At 39.6% G+C, this 23,721-nt stretch overlaps 1 protein-coding gene across 1 annotated transcript in view; it reads left to right on the forward strand.

Annotated features, from left to right (window-relative positions):
* Window positions 1-6,756: 6,756 nt before the first annotated feature.
* LOC140229570 (uncharacterized) overlaps window positions 6,757-23,721 on the forward strand; it is a 71,337-nt gene continuing 54,372 nt past the window's right edge. Inside the window, exons 1-2 of the mRNA XM_072309817.1 lie at window positions 6,757-6,871; window positions 7,199-7,397. Coding sequence (XP_072165918.1) covers window positions 6,757-6,871; window positions 7,199-7,397 — 314 coding nt within the window. The remainder of the gene's footprint in view (window positions 6,872-7,198; window positions 7,398-23,721) is intronic.

The raw sequence follows: 23,721 nt of genomic DNA on the forward strand, positions 1-23,721 counted from the left end.
AGTCATTCAATAATATATCGTGAATATTTAATTTTCTATTTTTTTTAAGAAAAAAAAAATCACCAAAAGTGTGCACCAGATCGCTGAATTTCAGAAAAAATTTTGCAAAATCTTCCTCGTGTGGGAGAGGGATAACACCCCCCCCCCATACACACCCTCCCCCCGTTCGGTCGCTCCGCTCCCTCTCACAGATATTTCAAAAACAAACTTATTTTCCGCCGCAAGTCATCTGACAAGCAAAAAAAAAGCAACAACAAGAACAAAAAGTCTTCATATTTTTGCTGCCACTCTCCTCCCACTTTATATTTCATGCAAAAGAGTAGACATCCGATCTCTGTAAAGTGTGTGTGTGTGTGGGGGGGGGGGGGGGAGGGAACATAAAGCTTCCCCCCCCCCCCCCCAAGGCTGCGCCGGTCCGGTTATGGGCTTGTGATCGTGGTGATGGTGACCATCCCCCCCCCCCCTCCCCCACTCCTCAGTACGGATTTACGCCGTTGCTCACGTACTTATCTATTGTTTGATGTTTTTATGACAATTTTAAATTCTCATTTAGATGAATGATTATGTTCCTTTGATTGAAGTGAAACGTGATAATAAAAAGCATCCTATATTACCATAAATAGTGAAATCTCTTTTATGGTCTGTAAATCGAAAAAATACATAACGCACAGAAAATCTCATCATAAACACAGGCCTACTTCGTATAAAAATTATTCTTACAAGAATACTCCGCTATGAGAAAAAAAAATATTACGCGGATCAGATATCTCTTTTTTAACCATGACATGAGTAAGATTTGGATCATAATAAATACAAAGATAATGGTACATTTTGTATAACAACAGTTGAATTTGATGATTAGGAAACAACAGACCCTGTGCTGATAGCTGATGCATTTAACCTTAATTTTTCTCAGATTGGACATGATTTCGCCAAAATATTCCCACATGTCAAGAGAAATTTTATGACTTTTCATTCACCAAATTCTAATTTATTCATAAAAAAAAAATCTGATTATGAGTTTTGAGGTAAAAGGTATCATTACGAAGTGGAAAGTAAAAGAAATTCTGGATCTAATTGCATTGATAATGTTATTTTGAAAAATATAAATTGGAATATTGTTGAACCTTTAACTTATGTCTTTAGGACCGTCACGAATAAAAATTGCTATAGCATTCCAGTATTTAAGAACGGTAATAAAGAAGATACTGTAATTATAGACCAATTCCTTTGTTGCCATCGTTTTCTAAACTGCTAAAAAATTGTCTATTCAAGACTCCTTAAATTTCTTATATTGTTATGATACTATTTCTGATTCACAAGTTGGTTTTAGCGGTTTTTATTGAAACAAGTACTAGAGCCAAAGCTGTTGATGAAAGGGCTCATCACACATTGGGTGTCTACCTGGTCTTCTCCAAGGCCTGCGATACCATTGATCATAAAGTATTACTTTATTAAATGATGTCACTTTGGTATTTGTCTGTTCGTGGTAAGGCCTTTGAGTGGTTCAGGAGTAACCTCCCGGTTCGCAAACACTAGCCTACGTTATGTTATCTGGTCAGAACACCGGCAACCAATCTGTTAACTGTGGTGTTCCCCAGGCTAGTTTATTATGAACTCTTTTTTGTTCATTCTGTACATTTGCTTCTGAATGCTCCTGAATATTTTATCTTTTGTACTGTTTCCTGATGACTCAAAAAGGAATTTCTTTCCCATTCAGATCCTCACATCATGGTGGATACGCTAAACTCAGAACTTAACAAAATGTTATGTAGGCTAAGATCAAACAGGTTTTCTTTAAACCATCTCAAAATTAAATGTACACGTATGTTATGTAGTAATACTTTGAATAGTCTCCACAATAATATGAAAATAGATAACATAGTTGTTTATGAAGTTACGTCAAGTGTTGTTGATAATAAGGGGATAAAAATGGGTATTTATACTTGCTTGAAAAAAAAAAATCGCATTTTTTTTAAATCGCGAAATTTAAGTGCAAGTTGCGTAGCAACAACACCCAAACGCCCTCAAAACATCGCCAGAAAATTCGCTAGCCGGAGTGCGATTTTTTTTTTTAACTTCACAGTGTCTGAGGCGAAGTATAGAGAGTTTAAACACAAACTGCAGAAATGTCGCAATTTTAACAATCGCGAAGTTAGTATGTGTAAATGCTGGTTTGTCACACAATATCTCAAAACATTGGTGTTATTAATTAAGTAATATAGGTTTTCCCGGTTTAGTTCATACTTTGGTCATTCAAATTCATATAACGTGCATTCACGCGGAAATATTCGGGGGTTCATATTCAGAATCCGAGCGATCAATTTCATTTATGGACGTTCTACTTCGTTTTCGTGAAATCAAATTCTTGATTGGGCGTTCAATTTCTAAATGCATTTCCTACTCGTGTGTTCAAATTCACGCGATAGTCATGTGATAGTCAGGATAAGCTTGTGTGGAGCGTTCGATTTCATTTTCAGGCGATCAAGTTTCTACTTTGTGCGATCAATTTAACGATGAGTTGTGACTCTATCACACATGGGACCTCCATTTTACGCCCTATCAAAGTTACATGTGCCTGTATATTCCTTTTTGTGAAACCCGAGTTCATATTTGTCAACGAACAGGTGGACCTCTACTGCAAAATAAATAATATGCATCATAAATCCCGATGTATTCAGAGCTAAATGAAAAAGACACACATATACACGGCCCTAAACTAACTAAATTCCAGCCTTCTTTTAAACTGAATGGAACTATTTGGGATATGGTTGCCTATTCACGAATTTGAATGACTGACGAGATTCCGTCAACAGCTTAGCATGAATTTGAATGCTCATTGCTGAAATGCGTGTTCATCTCTTAGATTTGAATGCTCCGATAGTGAATTTGAAAGCTCCGACAGTGAACTTGAATGCTCCGATAGTGAATTTGAATGCTAAGATAGTGAATTCGAATGACCGGATTTTTAATTTGATTGCTGATTCAGTGCTGCGAGCGTGCAATGCGTGAAATTGAATGCACGGAACAGGAACTTGAATGACAAAAGTATGAAATTGACCGGGAAAACCTTTATTATTTTACCACTACCACCCTTTTAATGTTATATTCGGCTTTAATAATACATTATTTTAATTATGGTATCATAGGAACACTCATCCAACTTATCTCGACAGACTGTCCCGTCTCCAAAAAAAAAGCCCTCTGAATGATTTGCCACGTATCTTGGAGATCTCACACCGATGTCTTGTTTTCCGAAAACAAATCTTTATCATCTTGGCCAATTTATGAACAAACTCACTAATAATTTATTACCGTCTGTTTTCACAAGCATGCTTGCAAGAAACCGCTCCTTCCATAAATACCTGACTCGTCACTCTGATGAATTTCCTTTGCCTTTAACTAGGATTATTTTTACACAATCTTCATTAGATGGACCTACTGATCTAATTATTGGAATAACCTCTATAATAGTTTAAACGCGTCCCCAAGTTAAGGGTCTTTTAAGAATAACTTGAAGAAAAATCCTCATCATTTAGCAGAATTTATCTGAGTCTCATCACCAAATTAATGTTTGTGTGAACATCATCAAATCATAAAGATTGTGCTGATCCTTCAGTGGTTGCAAAGAACTGGAAAATCCAACTTTATTTTTTGTTAAAATCTAGGAATCACTGCTGAGCGGTTCCAGCAATCCATTAATTCTCGTCTTGTTATAGTCTCCTTTCTTTTATCTTTCTCTTCACACCACGTAATAAGTTTATCTCTCTCTCCCAAGTTAAGGTTCTTTTAAGAATAACTTGAAGAAAAATCCTCATCATTTAGCAGAATTTATCTGAGTCTCATCACCAAATTAATGTTTGTGTGAACATCATCAAATCGTAAAGATTGTGCTGATCCTTCAGTGGTTGCAAAGAACTGGAAAATTCAACTTTATTTTTTGTTAAAATCTAGGAATCACTGCTGAGCGGTTCCAGCAATCCATTAATTCTCGTCTTGTTATAGTCTCCTTTCTTTTATCTTTCTCTTCACACCACGTAATAAGTTTATCTCTCTCTCCCTAACACACACACACACACACACAAACACACACTCCCTCTCTTTCTTTTCTCTTCCTGCATGACGACTTACCGTAGGGATTTGTCCAAGGTCTCTGTTTCGGGTTAGTTAGGTTTCCACAGCTATAGTTCCTCTTTGCATTTCCGCTTTTTATGTATAACAGTGTATCAATCATATAATTTGTTGCATTACATGTGAGGGGAATGGACCCTTTACAGCTATTGCTTCAGCATTCCTCTCCATTTCCAGCCTTTCAGTATAAATTGAATATTTTGTAAACTTATCTTTTATTATGTATTGTGAGATAATTTATGTTTTCAATTTCCTTCTTCTTCTTCCATGTAGTACAATCCACTAAATATGTATTAGCGTATAGTGTGTGGGCAGGTGTGGTGCAGGCATATTCAGTGTCATTAAAATGTCTACAAAATCACTATGTGCAGCTAAAAACATCCCTTGCTGTTAACGCAGTTGTATGTCCTGCACCCTCTTTTTGAATGAATCTAGAGAGGTGCAGTTGACAGCATCCAGAGGAAGGCTGTTCCGAAATCGGATGGCATCTGGGAAGAATGATGATTTGTAATATAATGTTCTTGTGTGAGGGACAAGTTTCAGGGTATGTCCACGATGCAAGTACGGAGATGGTGCAGGTACTGTATAAGTCCGTGGGATGTCCACTAGGGAGTTCATGACCCTGTACATCATTACCGCCTTCAGCTGGGCTCTGCGATCTTGAAGTGTTTGCCAATACAGCTGGTGAATCATTGGCGTAACACTACACTTGTCCATCGATAATCGCTAGGGACAAAACGTGCGAAACGTCGCTGGAATTTCTCTAGTTTGGTGACGTTCTCCTGTGTAGAGGGGTCCCAGACAGTACAGGCATATTCCAGGATAGGGCGTAACAGAGTTGTGTAACACAGGATTTTTGTTTTCCTTGGGCAGGCGTTGATGTTCCTTCTGGGGAAAGCTGATGTTGAGTTTGCTCTTTCTTGCTTAAGGTATGAACATGATGGTTTCAGCTGAGGTTTTTGGTTAGGTAGACTCCAAGGTACTTTGCAGTATCTGCCCTCGAAAGTGTCTGCCCATGGAGGCAGTAGGGCTGAGTGATAGGCTTCTGTTTGTTGGTTACAGTGACAACCTGACACTTTTGGGGATTAAACTTCATAATTCAATCCTGTTCCCACTGCTGCAAAGCATTTAGGTCCTGCTGCAGGGCAGAAGAATCTTGTTCTGAGATGATTTTGCGATACAGCATGCAGTCATCCGCGAACAGACGTATACTCTCGTATCAGAAGTCAAGTACTCTGGCAAATCATTGCTGTAAAGAAGAAACATCAGTGGTCCAAGGACACTGCCTTGTGGAACCCCAGATGTAACGTCAGCGATTTTCGAGGATAGTCCCTCAAGGATCATCTGCTGAGTGCGGTCCTGCAGGAAGGCGGCTATCCTGTCGTCCAACAAGCCCCGGATTCCAAAAAACTGCGATTTGTATAGCAGTCTTTGGTGTGGGACTTTGTCAAATGCTTTGGAGAAATGAAGAATGATGACATCGTTTGTTCCCGAGCATCAATTCCTTTGGCCAGATCTTGACCAGCAAGGATGAGTTGGATTTCACATGATCGTTTCTTGCGGAAGCCATGTTTTGCATCATGCAGGACATTGCGGCTGTCAAGGTGGTCCATGATGAAGCTGCATACGATGTGTTCCAGTATTTAACAAGAGATAGATGCTAAGGAGATTGGTCTGTAGTTACCTGGATGATTTCTTTCACCTTTCTTATAGATGGACACAACATTGGCTTTCCTCCAATCATCAGGAACTTCACCCTCATCCAAGGATGTCTGAAAGAACAGTGTAAATACTGGAGTAAGTTCTGCTGCAAGATCTTTCAACAATCTCACTGGGATGTCGTCGGGACCAGCTGCCTTGTGGACCTGAAGATTAGAGAGGAGTTTAAACACACCACTTTCTGAGACCACAATGTTCTTCATTGCTGGATAAGGACTGGGGCCTTTGTCTTCCATGCAAGATGGATCCTCATCATGATTAAACACTGATACGAATTGGTCATTCAACATGTCGGCTTTCTTTTGACTATCAGATTAGGTTATGCCATCTTGCCCATTGAGTGGGGCAATGCCTGTGGTGTCGCACCGCTTGATGTTAATAAAGGACCAGAAGTGCTTTGGGTTGTGGGTGGCATTTGGACTCATGATGTTAGTGATGTAATCATTGTAGGCTTCTTTGCAGGTATTTTTGTGGAATACTTATTTGATTTCTGTTGGAAATGGAAAAATTGAATTAATGAAATGAATGAATGAATGCAATGGAGATTGTACGAAATATATCGACAGCATTACAAACGCACCTTATATAGGCCCTACTTGTATGTGTAGTATTATGCATAGTACATTAACCAATTTCTTACTGTGAATTGCAGATATATGTGCCGTCGTCTTGCTCATTACTCTACTTCCCGCTGCGGTGTTATCTTGTGAGGGAACCAGAATTACAGGACAAGCTGGTCAACAAGCACGCATACCATGCACCTTCACGGGTGGTATGAGGAACTTGTATTTTTTTTACCAAGAAAACGAAGGAATGGACCGGAAAAAGGTCTTAAGCTACTTTAAACAAGAAGTCACATACCATGAAGGCTACACCTCCGGCCATGTCCAACTGGATGTCGAAACAATGACTCTGGTGATCATGTCTGTTTCCATCGCGGATGAAGGGATCTACACGTGTGACGTGGACAGGATAAACCAGACAGCAGTGTTGGATATCGTGTCTTGTCTCGACGTCTCTGGTATGATTTTTTTCCAACACGTGACAATCAGTTAACTGTATACCGAAAGAAACACGCACGCACACATACTTAAATATCTATATTCGTATACAAGTATACTAGCATTTGTCGATTTACATAGATATTTGATTGCCTACGGTGCCCCTCGGGACAACATAATAACCTCTGGAATTTAAGACAATCCATAAAAGTGTAGTCATAAGATGCCGACCCGGATTTAATCTACTTTATAACCTTATGCATTGAGTTTCTTTTTGGATACATGCATGTAGATGCCATTAGGATAAATCGTACACATTTCTTTACTTGCTATCGTTTCTTCTTCAGTGACACCATCCAAACCGTTTCCTCAGATTACGGAATGCAACGCCATTGGCCAGGACGAAATCTGCAATTTATCATTCTCTGCAGAAACAGAAACTAATATCACGTGCATTTTGTCGGGATTCTACCCCGACGGCAGGGCGACACTAGAATGGCTGCATCAGGACCTTACTCCTGAGTCTTCGGTTCAAGAAGATGAAACGTACATTCTAACGATCAGAAGTACCGTGCCCCGTGAAGGAAATTACACTTGCGAAGCGTCATATGTACTACCTAATGGCACAGAGATCACAGGAAGAAAGCAAGTCCTTATAAAAGAAATGGAAGCTGATAATCAAGAAGGTAATCCAAAGCTGGGTAATTTTATTTTGATTATGATTTGATCGGATCTATTTTTATTTTGATGAAATATTAAGATTTTGATTTTGATGAGATATTATTTTGATATATTTGCAAAATGCATTCATAGGCCTACATTATACACAGACATGCACATAGTTTGTACATGGAATATGTTATATATTTTGTGTGGATCGTCATAAGCTATGAAAAGCCTGGCTGGGACGTCCAGTAGGATTAACTAAACAAACATGTGTTCTTGATACCTGTTGCGTAATTCGTGCGCATGGCAGATTGTCCTTAGCGGGCTTCCCTGCGCATGTCAGATTATTGTTAAAGGGGCATAGTCCCGGTAGTGTAGATGGCGCTGTTGATGATACTGGCGATCACTGTTAGCATTGATACGAAGATTACCGAAGTAGTGGGGCAGATATGTGAAAAAGTTGCTCACATCCGGCGGAAAATATGAAATTTTGCATACAGGGGTATTTGGGGCGCTGATTTCAAAAATGCCGGATCCAAGAGATCTGACCACGGGGTCAGCCGCCATTTGAATTCCAATATGGCCGCCGTCAAAGATCCCTATCTTCAGTTCTGAATGACATAAGCCACTGAAATTTGATACATAAAAGCGTGGTGATATGATGACTTCAATAACAGACTTATTCGATTCGTCTGACATCTGCATGGCAGTCAATTTGAATTTTCCTTCGTAGTTTCCATGTTGGAGTGTTGAAAATCTCTTTCTCGGGTTTGCGAATTTAGGCTATCTGATTGAGTGCGCGTTTGTAACTGATTGAGTGCGCGCTGCTGTATTTACATTGTGACGTCAGTGAAAGGTGCGTTATGCTTCATTTTTGCTGCACTTTTTGGCTTGCCCGTGAATGTTAGTCGTGATTTTTGTCTTCGCAGCCATATTGGAATTCAAAATAGCGGGCATTGCATTTGTCAGACGCATCGCATTTGTCCATTTTTTAGCTACGTATGTTAAAATACTTCTTTGCACGTAATGTCAGCGTCACTCACCACTTAGAACTCGAGACAGGGATTTTGAAAATTTCGTCGAGACGACCATATTGGAATTCAAAATGGCGGCCATTTGATGTTTGTCAGACACTTCAAATGAATCTTTCATCACATTCAATATGTCAAAACGCTCTTGTGAAGCAAATTTTGGTGCCACAAGTCATTCAAAACTCAAGATAGGGATCTTTAAATTTGTTTTGTGATGGCAGCCATATTGGAATTCAAAATGGCGGCCGACCCCGTGGTCAGATCTCTTGGATCCGGCAATTTTTGAAATCAGCGCCCCAAAATACCCCTATATGCAAAATTTCATACTTTCCGCCGGATGTGAGCATTTCGACCAATTTTTGCTACATATCTGCCCTACTAAAGTAGAGCTGTCATCAAAAGTAAAGTGCGTAGGTGTTGCTAAGTAACGTTGCCTTTGTTGTCTTCTCTGCGCATCGCGCAGTCTGTAGTCATGCCAGGGTGCGTGCATAGGTGCTTGTTATTATGACATCACAAAAGAACTTTGCTAAAGCTGTCATCCCCCTCAGCCGAATCATGAGCCGAACTGTGATCGGACCACTGACCACAGTGAATCGGACTTCTTCGGACTCGGGAAAGTGGGCCAAAGCGTAAGCGCCAAAGAGAAGTCGATAGCGTAGGTCTCTAACCTAGGAAACTTGCGCCGTGCGCCCGCGTACGCATTTGACTAAAACACGGGGACCATGCACCTTTAACGCAGTCCCGCACTTCCCTGCGGACGTGTATAACTGTATTACAAATTTGAAAACTAGCTACTCAAAAATTTAAAGTGAAAACTAAGTTTCGGTAAGTGCTTGAGAACCCGTCTATGCCCTTTCATTTTTGCTTGCAATATATCGAAAGAGTCCACTAAGAAACTTACCTGCGGCTGACGCGGTTTGCCGGAATGATGAGTCAGTTTGGAGTATTTTGAGAAAAATGATAATAGTAGGAAAACCGACTTTTATTCCAGAAGGCTCCAGACTAACTCGGTCTCGGGAAAAATTCGACCCTACTTCAGACAATTCACACGCAGTAAGTGATCGCCACATTCTACTGGCCACTGCATAATACCAAATGAGGCCTAACTGAATGGACAGGAAAGTGCGTGCTAACGTAATCCTGTACAAACAAAACAAAAATGACAGCGCGCGGTCCTCAGTTGCTGAGACGCGCGGTCTTTGGAGTTTTTGTTGTTTATCAAGCGCTTGATTGTTTTAGAGGTGCTTGATAGGCGCACACTAATTTTGCATGCGCGCAAAAGAGGTTTTTGATGCGCGGCGTTGTAACAACTCGGACCAATAGCCGGGTTCACACGTACACCAATTAGCGGGATACAAATCTCGAGATTTGCATCGCGATCGTCATCCCGAGTTTTTTGCACGTGTGGACAGAAAAAACCCGAAAATTAGCGGGATAAGCATCGCGATGCTAATCCCAAGAAATCTTGCGCTGGTTCGTCAATTAGCGGGATAATTGGCCCCGCGCTGGTACGTGTGAACGGTCGGGATTAGAATCTCGAGTTTTTATGTCCCATCATGCAATGCGCACATCGCAACAGCGAGGCCTCTGCGAAGAGGTCCTTCACCTCTTTGGAGCAGAACAACAACAGCGCGCGAACCACACCACTGACGCGTAAAAGACAATAGACAAAGGTAAGTGCGCGCGCAAGCAGTGATAGAGAAGGGCGCTGTGTGACCCAGTTTGCAGGCTTGCAGTATCTCTATCGGCAATTAGCGGGATAATTCGGTACGTGTGGACGCTCGCCCAATTAGCGGGATACCGATCGCGATCGCTATCCCGCTAATTTGGTACGTGTAGACGCTCGCAAAAAAACTCGGGATGTGCATCGCGATCGTCATCCCGCTATTTTGTACGTGTGAACCCGGCTATTATTGCGAGTAGCCAGAACACGAAGCGCTAGTTTACACAGGCCGCTCCCATAGGACAACACTGTATGGTTGGGGCACCACCTATCGGCAGGGCACCTTCCCATCGGCACCCTGCGTATCATGGCTGTTTGCGTATAGAACGAAAAAGTACGCGCGGGATTAAGTGTCATTAGCTATAAAAACAATAAAAACGAACAAAACGAAAATCAAACTCAAACAAACCAAGCTAAAAATACACATCCGCTCAGTAACGACGCATGGCTGTGAAATTCACGTGTATTACCTATGGCCTGTGAAATTCACGTGTATTACCTATGCTGTGAACTTCACGTGTATCCTATGGAGGGGAGGGGGTGCCGATCGCAAGGTTCCCTTTTTAGCTGCGCGAAGAAAACGGAACGCACGCACTAAAATTGCGCTATTTTAAAACGGGAGATTCATAATCAACGAGACGGTCACGACATTCAAAACTGCAGTATTTATGGCATATTTTGAGGTAAGAATTAGGCGGATTTGTATTGTATTTCTAGAATAAACAAGCTACAGATCCTTAGGGTGACGATACGTGGTACCCCCACACCCTTACAATCAGAGGGACACCATAACTCATCCCGCCGTCAAAGCGAAGCCGAGTTTAGCTTGACCCCGTCGGGTAAGTACTGAGACTGAACCTTTTTGGTTAATATTTCCCATTTTCGTCGTTAAACATCGAATATCTTGTCATAACATCGTTATCTTGCACATTTCCTAAGCATACGTTCACATTTGGGAGCGAAATTTGACAACTTTTGCAGGCGTACCAGAAATTTGTTTGGGCTTTAAACAGGTAAACTGACGCGCAACATTGAAAAAGACCTGTAATACCGACCGACCGATAATGATTCCCTCTATATACCCTACCCTCGTTTGAGTGTTCCTCAAATAAACATTTATTCTTGCGCCTCCATTTATAGCTCATTTCTGCGTAAGGCCATGAGCTCCACTAATAAGTCTTTCACATTCATTACCTGGGTTGGTATTCTGAGGTCGTGATTAAGTCTGTAATTAACTTCGTGATTAAGTCGTGAACAGGGCGTTCACCAGCTTTTTTTTTCAAGGGGGTGCGTTTTGACACTAAATGTAACGAGATTTTTTGGACAGACATTTGGAATATAGGAAGCTCTCAATCCCTAGACTTCTACTATTTTTTTTAGGGAAACCAGGCGGGGAAAGGGCACCGGCGTATAGCTATAGGATTTCCGAGGCATCTTGGGCATGTGGGGGGGGGGGGGGTGTTAGTATGCGAGGGAGCGAGCAAGGGCGGGGGGAGGGTGTGGAAGTGCCTGTTATCCCCTCCCCCCCCCTCCTCTCACGGTGAGAACTTTTTGCATTTTGATGTTGTAAATGGTGCAATTTGATGCAGGCTTTTGCGACTTGTTTAAGGTAGCAGTACATTTTGAAGTAAATTGTTATTGAACAATTTGCCTATAAATGGTATAACTTAAATAAACTTCTAGTAATAATTCTTACACTGATGTCATGAACGCGACCGAGCCCGAGCAAGCGGAACGAGCAAGGGGGAGGTTGTGGGGAGGGGGTTGTCCTCCTATAAATGGATTATGGAATGTCGGTGTGAAACGACAAATTACTGGCAGCAATATCAGGAGAATGGCATAACGACTTCATGCGAGCGAGCGGAGCGAGCGAGCTTGAAAATTTTGACATTTTACAGTCAAAAAACTGTCGTTTGTATAGCCATATTTTTTTTTTGCTTTGGAAATAAAGGGGGGTGGCACCGGGCGCAACTGCCGGCAATTACTTGCAGCAACATCAGGAGAATTGCATAACAATTAAATGCGAGCGAGCGAAGCGAGTAAGCTTGAAAATTTTGACATTTTACAGTAAAAAAAAAAAACCAAACTGCCGTTTGTAGCTATATTTTTTCGCTTTGGAATTTAAGGGGGCGCATCGGGCGCAACTGCCGGCAATTACTGGCAGCAATATCAGGAGAGCATAACGATTACATGCGAGCGAGCGAACGAGCGAGCTTGAAAATGTTACATTTTACAATCCCAAAACTGCCGTTCTAAGCCATATATTTTCGCTTTGGAAATTAAGGGGGGGGGGGGGGCGCACCGGGCGGAACTGCTGGCAATTACTGGCAGCAACATCAGGTGAATTGCATAACGATTCAATGCGAGCGAGCAAAGAGAGCGAGCTTGAAAATTTTGACATTTTACAGTAAAAAAAAAAACTGCCGTTTGTAGCTATATATTTTCGCTTTGGAAATTAAGGGGGGGGGGGGCGCACCGAGCACAACTGCTGGCAATTACTGGCAGCAACATCAGGAGAATTTAAATGCGAGCGAGCGAGCTTGAAAATTTTGACATTTTACAGTCCCCAAACTGCCGTTTGTAGCTGTATTTTTTCACTTTGGACATTAAGGGGGGGGGGGCGCACCGGGCGCAACTACCGGCAATTACTTGCAGCAACTTCAGGAGAATGGCATTACGACTAAATGCGAGCGAGCGGAGCGAGCGAGCTCATTGAAAATTTTGACATTTTACAGTCCAAAAACTGCCGTTTGAAGTTATTTCTTTTCGCTTTGGAAATTAAGGAGGGGGGGGGGGACGCCCGATGCGCCCCTCTCCCTGGATCCGCCACTGGTAGCCCAGGGTGTCGTTTATGTTCATGACTGGGGGAGGTATGATCAGCGAGGTGGCGTCGAAGTGACCAAGCGGGGGAAGGATGTCCAAAATCTGCACTTTAGAGCATCCCCTAATTGTGCGTGTTTGTTTGTGTGTGTGTATTATATACATGGAAAAGTTAGGAATTAGCCCAGGTCAAGTCTTTTTATTGGCAATGCAAGACATTTTTATATAGACTAGTATGTAAAGCAACACTGCAAAATCAATGATCTATCTTTGATAGAACGAAGCGTAAGGTACAAAGGTGAACATTCTACATCACATTGCGCAACATTGTAGCGACTCTTTTTGCCGTTCGGATGTTCTGAGTACACTGCGCACATCCTGCTTATATGCAGAATGCCAACCAGGAATCACGCTGAATCACAATCTTTTGTCGGCTCCGGGCTTTTGAACAATGTTTCACATTATATACCTATTAAATTATGGTTGAAAGAAATCATAGAAAAATATCTTATTTCTTGATCACCCTTTCATACAAAAGCAGTTTACTAACCCTTGAATTACCATTTTGGTAAGTCTTTTTTTTAACCAGCGGATTGGGGGGGGGGGGGGGGGGCGCCCCCCCCCTTGCGCCCTCCCCCCTCCCCCCCCCCCCCCCCCCCCCTCCGTAGTTACGCCACTGCTTTTGGGTGAAATAATTGGACAGATTTCTAACAAAAAAGCAAGAAAATCTTTTCATCGCGGGAATTATGATTATGTGGGGTGGGGCAAATGGTGCGCTTGCCTTCCAATATTTTTATGGGGGCAAATTTTTGTTTTCTTTCAAAAGCAAGAAAATCTTCTCATTTCGGGAATATCATTATTATTATTATTATTTTTTTTGGGTGGGGGCAACATTATAATATGCTAGCCCCTCCAATATTTTTATGGTGGTAACTTTTTTTTTCTGTCAAAAAAAAAGGTAAGAAAATCTTCTCGTCTTTGGAATTATGGGGGGGGGGTGGGCAAAATGATATCCTTGCCCCTCCATTTTTTTTTTTTTTTATAATGAGGCTAAGGCTCGCTCTTGGGCTGGCAATATGGATTGGTCAGAAGTAAACGTACATAGACCCTACATACTTAGCACACGTACATGCAAACGTGTACGTGCTCCGTACCGTACGGATGTACAGTACGGTCGATAAATAGTACACTGTATAGAATACTATTATGTATAAAATCAGTGCTGCCAGAACCAGGGGTGCGAATTGTTTTTGCAGACGACTTTTTTTTCCCCTGGAGCAAATATAAAAAACATAAAAATAGAAAAGAATAATTATATAGCGTCCGGCGTTAAGGTTGCTCGCAGACAGAATTTTTTTTTTCTATTTTTTTTATTTTTTATTTTTTATTTTTAAAAGGATCTGAAAGGGGGGGGGGGCGTTCGCACCCAACGCACCCCCCCCCCCCCCTGGTGACGCCTATGGTGAAGTTAATAGGCCCTTTATCATGGGCAAAATCGGTATTCTAAGGACGTAAATAAGGTATGATTAAGTCCCCTGTAATTATCTTAGGTCCCTCCCATCTAATTGTTCTTCCATCCAATCAGACGCGTTGTTAGAAGCCAAAATGATGATTACACGCGCAAATATGCCCTCAATGCGCGCTCCTGCACGCCCCCGCGGGCTGTAATTACAACCCAAGAGCTCCGTGCGCACACTCCGGTATTTGATTACGACCCTCACCTACGCATGCGAAGATCTCAACCTCTTTGCTCACATAAAATGACAAAATTCCTCGAAGATCGGCTTTATTTCTTTTTTTTTTCTCTGAATTCTACGGATACCATGATAACAAGATTCAACTGCTCCTCAGTTACCGAAGACGGTCAGCATCGGTGTGGCAGAGAAAACACGATGTAATGCGTGATATCGGAGTAGTTAATGACACTCTTTGGTATTTAAGTTTTCCATTAACTTACATACTTAAAGGGGCATAGGCCCGGTGGTGTAGAGGGCGCTGTTGATGATACTGCTGATCACCGTTAGCATTGATACAAAGATTACCGAAGTTGAGCTGTCATCAAGAGTTAAGTGCGTAGTTGTTGCTAAGTGACGTTGCCTGCGTTGTCTTCTCTGCGCATCGCGCATTCTGTAGTAATGCCATGGTGCGTGCATATGTGCTTGTTACTATGACATCACAAAAGAACTTTCAGCGTGTTTCTACAGAGAATCCGGTAGACCTAGCATTTGCAAGCGCGTAATCAAACAGTGCGCTAACGCAGAACCGGGTTGTTTCTACAGAAAGCGCATAATCGGATTGAATCCGATTCTCCACCTGAATGCAGGTGTGACCGGATGTCTGGAAAGTTGGCTGGTGCATTGTGGGCCCTAGCCCGGGTCAAGCATCTACTGATGATGCGGATGCGATCACCGATTGAACGAAACTGAGCACAGGGCCTGCCGGCCCTGGGCCGGCCGGCCCGGCGTCGGCCTAACAAGTTACAACCGGCTGCTGGACGAATTTGTTTTCATCTAACCTAACGTTAGGGCTCCTACTCTAACGTTAACTCTTCACAGCGTTTATATGGATTAGAAACTAGTTTTCGGTTTTCTACCAATTCTTTGGTTCGTCAATTTTTCACGGATTTTAAGATTGGATTTTTGTAACTGGATTATCACATGTGAAGAGACAACATCAGTTCACAGAGACACAGCTTCTGTCGCGTCTGAGTTCTGTAAGTTCTATCTAGATTCTAACTAGTTCTAACAAGTTAGAGTAGGCCTAGAAGTAGTTTTCTAGAAAGTAGAACCTCTACTCAACTGTTGGGCTAGGCCCTACGTTAGGCATATTTCTAGTCTAACATTTAACGTTAACAAGTTAAGATAAAAAATTATTTTAGATTAGGGCCTATACCTAGGCCTAGGCTACACGTTTTACTTTTAGGTGTATATACTACTTAGTGATTTCCACATAACATTACTTGTCATTAGGCCTAACGTTAGATTCTAACGTAAGGCCTACGAGTACGTACTTTTACTAGAAACCTCTAAATATTAATACTATTATTACTAACGATAAAGGGGCCCTGAAATCCAATTTTATTTGAAAACATCACTTTTGCCGTGAAACAAATATCTCCATTGTTACAAGGGGGGTTCTAAGAAACATTCCATAGGCTCTAGCTTAGGCCTACTACTTTTTAACATTTTTTTCTTCTATTTTTCTTGAGATTACTTGGGAACGCCCACAAAAAAAAATCCTTCAAAACTAACATGTTAATCAATAGTTTTAACGTTAACGTTAACAGTTAGAACTAGATCCAGTCTAAGTATTATTCTGATATAAATATTCTTGAGATGACATCATCTGTCAATCATTGCTGAAGTACAGAAAATGAGAAATGTTTAACAAAAGACATTTGGAATGCACCTTCCTTTCGACTCAGCATAACTTTTACTTAGATTAGAAGTTGCATGTTTCTATCATATAATATCATTGGGACTAACAAAAAAACATGGCGAGGGAAGGTGTAACTGTTATTCTAAATCTAATGTATTTTGTTAAATATGTCAATACTTTAGTCTTTACCAATGACTGACAGATGAGGTCATCTCTAGAATAATATTGATTAGAAATGTTTTAAAGTAGATCTAGCTGTTACAGTGTTAGCCAGTTAGAACTAACATGTAAGTTTGAAATGTGTGTGTGTTGTTTTTTTTTTTTTGTGGGCGTTGCCAAGTAGAACTCTAAGAGTCTAATCTGAAGAATAAAAAAGAAAAAGTCGTTAAAAATAAATGGAATGTTTATAACGTTAGAATATTCGTTTCACCAATAAAGTGATGTTGAGAACTTGAGGGTATTTTAAATCAACACAAATCAACATGCATTTGAATTTCAGGGCCCCTTTAATTAGGCCCTAGACCTAGAGAACCACTCTAACTTAACAAATTAAAATGTTCAGTAGTCTAACTGTTAAGAGTATTAAACACAAACGGCCTAACGTTACAACTAAACTAAGGATCGACTGTGTGTCATTTGATTTATAAGTACCGTTAGAACCGGTCCTACTAATTGACGCAAACTAATGCAAACTAATACAAACTAATGCAAACTAATGCAAACTAATGCAAACTCAATGCAAACTAATACAAACTCAATGCAAACTCAATACAAACTACTAATCAATGCAAACTAATGCAAAATACTAATTAATGCAAACTAATACAAACCATTAGCGGTGAAAATTAGGGTGAATTACAGTACCTGGACCTGGCTCTTCCGAGGCCACTCTCACGTTAGTCCTCTCGAAACAAAAACTAGTATCGATCAAGTAAATCCATTCTATCGAAGAATGACTAGCGCAACTGCTCAACAGTCAACACTAACTTGAAAAAAAAAAACACATTTTATGAAAATATCATTAAATTCATATTTCTTGACCAAATAGATATCGTTTTGAATATATTTCGCTTTCAAAATTCAGAAAATGTAAAGCAGAAATGATGTCCAGAAATACGGATATTGATGATCGATCATAAATGCCGAAATACTAATTGATGCAAACTCGACGCAAACTCCAAAACACAACGCTATCCTATGCGAAAACAACCTATATCGATTACAAGTATCGGGAAATGACACCCCGAAATACTAATTAATGCAAACTCAACGCAAACTCAAAAACACAACGCTATTCTATGCGAAAACAACCTATATCGATTACAAATATCGGGAAATGACACCCCGAAGTACTAATTAATGCAAACTCAACGCAAACTCAAAAACACAACGCTATCCTATGTGAAAACCTCCTATATCGATTACAAATATCGGAAAATGACATCCCGAAATAATACTTAATGCAAACTCCAAGTCACAATGTTTTTGAATGTGAAAACAATGTAAATTGATCATGAATATCGGAAATTGACACATTGAAACACTATAGTAATGCAAACTCCAAAACAAAAAGTTTTCCTACGTGAAAACCACCTAAATTAATTACAAATATCGGAAAATAACACCTTGACATAAAAAGAAAAAAAATTGTCTCACAGTATTCTATCACATTCCTGTATCAAATTTCACTCTTGCAGAAGCGCAAATTTATTTACCTCCAGATTGAATTGCAGTTTCAAGCAAAAGTGGGGGTAGTGATGTAGAAGAATTTTCATTCTCTATTTTAGAACTCTCGAATTATCAAGCAGGAGTTTATTTTGATAAATACTCCCAACACTTAAATGATTCTCAGATAATTTTTTTATGAAAATTCCGTAGTGTTAATCCCAAATTGCCAATTGTTTCTGGAAGATAATATAATCACATTCCTGGAAATTAAAGATTTTGTACCCACTGCAATAAGAATGATATTGGCGATGAATTTCATTACCTTTTCATTGCAGCCTCTTCAATGAACAGCAAAAGAAATACTTAAAGGGGCCCTGAAATCCAAATGCATGTTGATCTGTGTTGATTTATGATACCCTCAACATCACTTTTGCAGTGAAACGAATATCTAGAAACATTCCATATATTTTTAATGATTTTTTCTTCTATTTTTCTTCAGATTACTTGGGAACGCCCACAAAAAATCCTTCCAAACCAATCAATATTCATATTCTTGAGATGACATCATATGTCAATCATTGCTAAAGTGCTGAAATGTTCAACAAAAGACATTGGAATGCACCTTCCACCTTGACTCAGCATAACTTGCATGTTTCTGTCATATCAATGTGACTAACAAAAGACATGGCGAGGGAACTTGCAAGTTATGCTGAGTCGAGGGGAAGGTGCATTCCAATGTCTTTTGTTGAACATTTCAGCACTTTAGCAATGATTGACAGATGATGTCATCTCAAGAATATGAATATTGATTGGTTTGGAAGGATTTTTTGTGGGCGTTCCCAAGTAATCTGAAGAAAAATAGAAGAAAAAAATCATTAAAAATATATGGAATGTTTCTAGATATTCGTTTCACCGCAAAAGTGATGTTGAGGGTATCATAAATTAACACAGATCAACATGCATTTGGATTTCAGGGCCCCTTTAATAAGATATCACAGGAAATACCAAAAATGAAGGTGGATCAATTATCTAATTGTGAAAAGAGGGCAGTTCTTTCTAGTTTAACCAAGTTTTACAATTGATAATGACATATGTAGCATAGATGTCAAGTTAAAAAAAAAATTCATGAGTGAGATTTTCATGACTCGGCATCTCGGCGTAGGTGGGTAGCATCTGAGGGAGGGGAGGGTGTGGGAGGGGGGTGTCTGCCCTCCCACGGTGGGGAGCTTTTTCAATTTTTAGCTCTTAATGGTGCAAACTGGTGCATACTTTCGTGACTATTTTTAACTTATTTTGAAAGACAAAAGGAAAATATGCCTTCAATTACAACTCTTACTTTAATCCTTTAAGCTATGCTCCCAATGCGTGAGAAAAATGGGTGCCATGCGTGAGATCGTGAGACAGACCCTAAATGCTTGAGTCTCACTCACAATGCGTGAGACTTGGTAGCTCTGATGTAGGCCTACATGAGTATATTTCGACCTTCTCTTAGTTACTTGTTTATGTCTTTTTACAGGCCGTGCTTTCTATATATTGAGTAATCTGCGGAACTTGTCTTCCCACTCTCCCCTCTTTCTCTTCCTTTCTCTTCTTGCTCTCGCATGCCCATATATTTCCTTCATTCTTTGTTCACCTATTGTCTGAATATATTTCTGTACTTTTTTTAACGTTTTTTAATCTTTTTTTTTGTTTTTATCAATGATATGTCACTCGTATTTCTTTTATTGTTAATATGTCCAAGGAATTTGTCATCAGCTTTGTGTCCTTCTCACTGTTCCCTATTACACCATACTTTTTGTTAATCCTCTCTCTCTCTCTCTCTCTCATCTCTCTTCATATTTTCCTTCCTGTTTTGTTCACTATTATCAAACCGTGTATTTCTGTACATTCTTCTTTTTTATTTTCATCAATCGCACTTCACTCCTATTTACCTTATCATAGTTGTTTTGTATAAACTTAAAGTTACTTGCAACTCTGTTTGATTTATTGAAGTAATAATGTGAAATATGACTTTTAATTGTGACCCTGCACCTCAAAACAAACAAAAAGTCGCCAGACATGAATTTTTAGTTAAGACCATATTCTGAAAGAGCAGACTTTAAGCTTTAAAATGATGTATAAATCAAATCAAATGGACTCTCCTAACCTATCTAAATATTGGAAAGAATGCACAAACTCAGGAAAAGTGTGAACTGAGAAAAGAGGCTCTGAAGTACAGTGTCTATTCAAGCGCTTAATCTTTACCAAACCGTGCTGGCTGTGCGATGAATGGGACAAAAAACAGGAAGTAAACCACCAGAGTAACAACAATGAAGGGATTATCAAATTAAACTAAAATCAAGCATGCCTCATTAACACATTCTGTCTATAATTAATGCCAAATTTCAAAGCAGTAGCACTATCCTTTCCAAAGTTATTAGAGTTGAAAGTGAAGAGTGTGGACACGGTTTTTCAGAAATAAAAAAGGGATTCTAAAGACACACCTAATCACACTATTCTACTAAAAATGTTCGAGATAAACTGCTAAAGAAAACACACTTTCCTGCCCGTTTTATGATACCAAATTTTAGCAAAATGTAAAAGAAGACCCGCTCTTTCAGAAAATATGAAAAAGTCAAGTTCGGCGAGGTTGACCCATTTCACTTATTTTCAGTCCTCACGCAAAATCAGTGTGTGCGACTTTATGTTCGTTTTGAGGTGCACGGTCACAATTGGACCCCGATAGCCAGAATATGGGTTGTTGAGTAAAGTGAACTTTGAACTTTAGACTCAGTAATATCACAGTCCTGCAAACACGTCGTGAAAGGAAGGTGTCGATCGATTAACCCTATAAAGCCCAGGGGGGGGGGGGGGGCACATTGTGCCCCCTACCAGATTTCATTCGCCACTCCTTCGCCCTTAATCCAATTTCAACCAAATTTTGTGACTTTCCCTAAAATCTTATTCCAAACATTTTGATATATAATTTAGCTATATCTGATATTGCTGGTTGCCATGGCAACCATAAATGACAACCATATCAGTCAGATTTTGCGTATTTTTCTGTTCAAATTCCAATTAACAATATATTGTGTATGTAATGGGCGTTTCTTGGCTGAAATTTGCTGAAGAAGCAAAATGTGAAGTAATTATGGCCCTGAAATGTTTTTCCTATTATTTCCTTTGTTTTCATGTGACAATGGCATAAAACAATAGAAATAATAGAGATAATTGAAAACAACAGTATTTTCCAAAGATTGCCATTCTATTCTGCGTGATTTTGATTCCTTCACCCAAGTTATAACTCTAATATCATCTCTTTATCACATTATCAATCTGCAAACTTAAAAATCCAATATTATGGAAATATGAAATGTGATAACTACGCATATACCTATCCAAAACAATGCATCACAGGTCTCATAATGTATATCTTTATGCTGTTATTAATAGCGCCCCATGTGGTGACCCTGAGAAATTTCAACCATAACAAATAACGAGCTTCGACTTGCACATCAGGATTTTGTGGGAAATATGAAAATGATTGATCCATCATTAAACACATACACTTGGGATAAAGAAGTTATACAGAAAAAGCATTTTTTAAAAGCATATTTCCTATGTATTTCTTCATATTTTGGTGAATAGCTCCCTCTATGGGTGACCTTGAGAAAAATCAAATGTGCAGTCATGTAGAGTATGAGATGCTCTACTTATGTGCCAAGTATGACGATGAAACATTAAACAATAACAAAGTTATACAGGGGGGGGGGGGGGCACAATGTGCCCCCCCCCCCCCTTGGGCGTGGGAAGGGTCAAAATAGCTTGGGCTTTATAGGGTTAACAGGTCGTCAATGCAAACTCCTGAGCGCATTTGATCGATTTTCTTTATAAAATCTGATTCCTACAAATTGCTGTCGATGACTGTACCGAAACCATGGAATAGTACATATGAGTGTATCTAAATTGATAATTGAGTTATATGTGTATGTTAATACTTTCATAAATGCTTGTTCACAACAACAGGTAAAACAAAATGCACCGTAGATCATAATAGTAACCAATTTATGAATAACTTAGTCACATCGACAGTATGTCGGAAGGGGCGCAATTTCTTATGTTTATTTTATCGCTGCGGTGTGTCATGTCTGCGCCATTGTCAAAGCCAACAAAGTTCCACATAATTATCAGTCTTAAGTATTGTTTCCTAACATATTGAATCTTTCAGTTGAATGCAATGCGCGTAATATCATCAACATATACTTCAACGACAGTAGTCATTGTTATAAATGATTATTTTTATAGAAGTAGCCAACTAACCTACAAAATCCAACAATAGGCATATTGCCACAATATTTGATATTATGGTACTTGGTGTACAGGTGATAATAGAGCTCCCTGTTCGTCTTTAATTTACAGCTTCATCAAATAGTTCGCTGAATTGACTTTGTATTACTTCTATGTATGAAAAAGATATTTAGAAAAGGAATGGAATATGTTTGATAAATAGAGTAATCGGGAAAATAATAAGCGGCAGGTATGGTACATTAAAGGCCTTTTACAGGTACATGTACTTTACTCAACTCCTTACTAAACAATGCTAAATTAGGTAAAAGAAGTCAGGTATATTTGGAGGATTATGCTGGCCCATGTCCTTACGGGGATATTGGATTTCCATGGAAGTGAAATAAGTATTTGCGGCTATTTAGTCTATATATTCAATACTCACCTACTGAATTATTCTCCATAGAATATATTTTGACGTTCGAAGTGTCTTCTTAACACCCTGTCATACACTGTAACAAAACTGGAATCATATTGACGGAATAAAGTATCAAAGTCTACATGACTTGAACAAAAAAAAAAAAAAAGAGAAAATACAAACAGCTGGACTCCTTTACATCTATATATTTTGAGAAAGTGAAAAAAAGATCATTGCGCTAGTATCCTTCTTTTTCCAAATTCCTGCCCAGACTCTTTAACCAAAAAAAAAAAAAAAAAAAATTACTTTATTCTAAGTTACTTTTATTCTCTGTGGCAACTTTATTTCCACTTTTCATCACAGGGATACTTTTTTTTTGAAATCATGTTATATAAAAATGGACATTTTCCAGGAAAATTTTACCCCTAAATAATTTCGTAACACTTTGTTAAGGCAAAGGTAACGACCAATCGGGAACCCGAAGTACTAATTACTGAAAACCACAAAACACAATGTTATCTGATAGGAAAATGACATGAAGCTCGCCTATAGCACCTCCTTGATGGAGCGATATGAAACAAAAATCTGTGTTAAAGAAACAACTCAAGTTTACAGGAAGATAAATGTTTTAGTATGAAATAAAATTCCTTAACACACTCTTCATGCTACCCTTTATAATCTTATGTTACTATTCTGTATATCACTATAGTCTTTCTACGTCACAGTTTACGAGGCATGCGATTCGCTTTCATATCGATCTCATGTTTTTTTTATGTTCCCTTAGTTCTTTCATTTGATATACAGTATGAAATATTTGTCATATCCCATTATCATCTTACCACTGGCATAGCCAGGGGGGGGGGGGGGGGCGATGGGGGCGGTCGCCCCCCCCCCCCCCTAAGA

Source organism: Diadema setosum, chromosome 6 (assembly GCF_964275005.1).
Source record: "Diadema setosum chromosome 6, eeDiaSeto1, whole genome shotgun sequence".
NCBI lineage: Eukaryota > Metazoa > Echinodermata > Echinoidea > Diadematoida > Diadematidae > Diadema > Diadema setosum.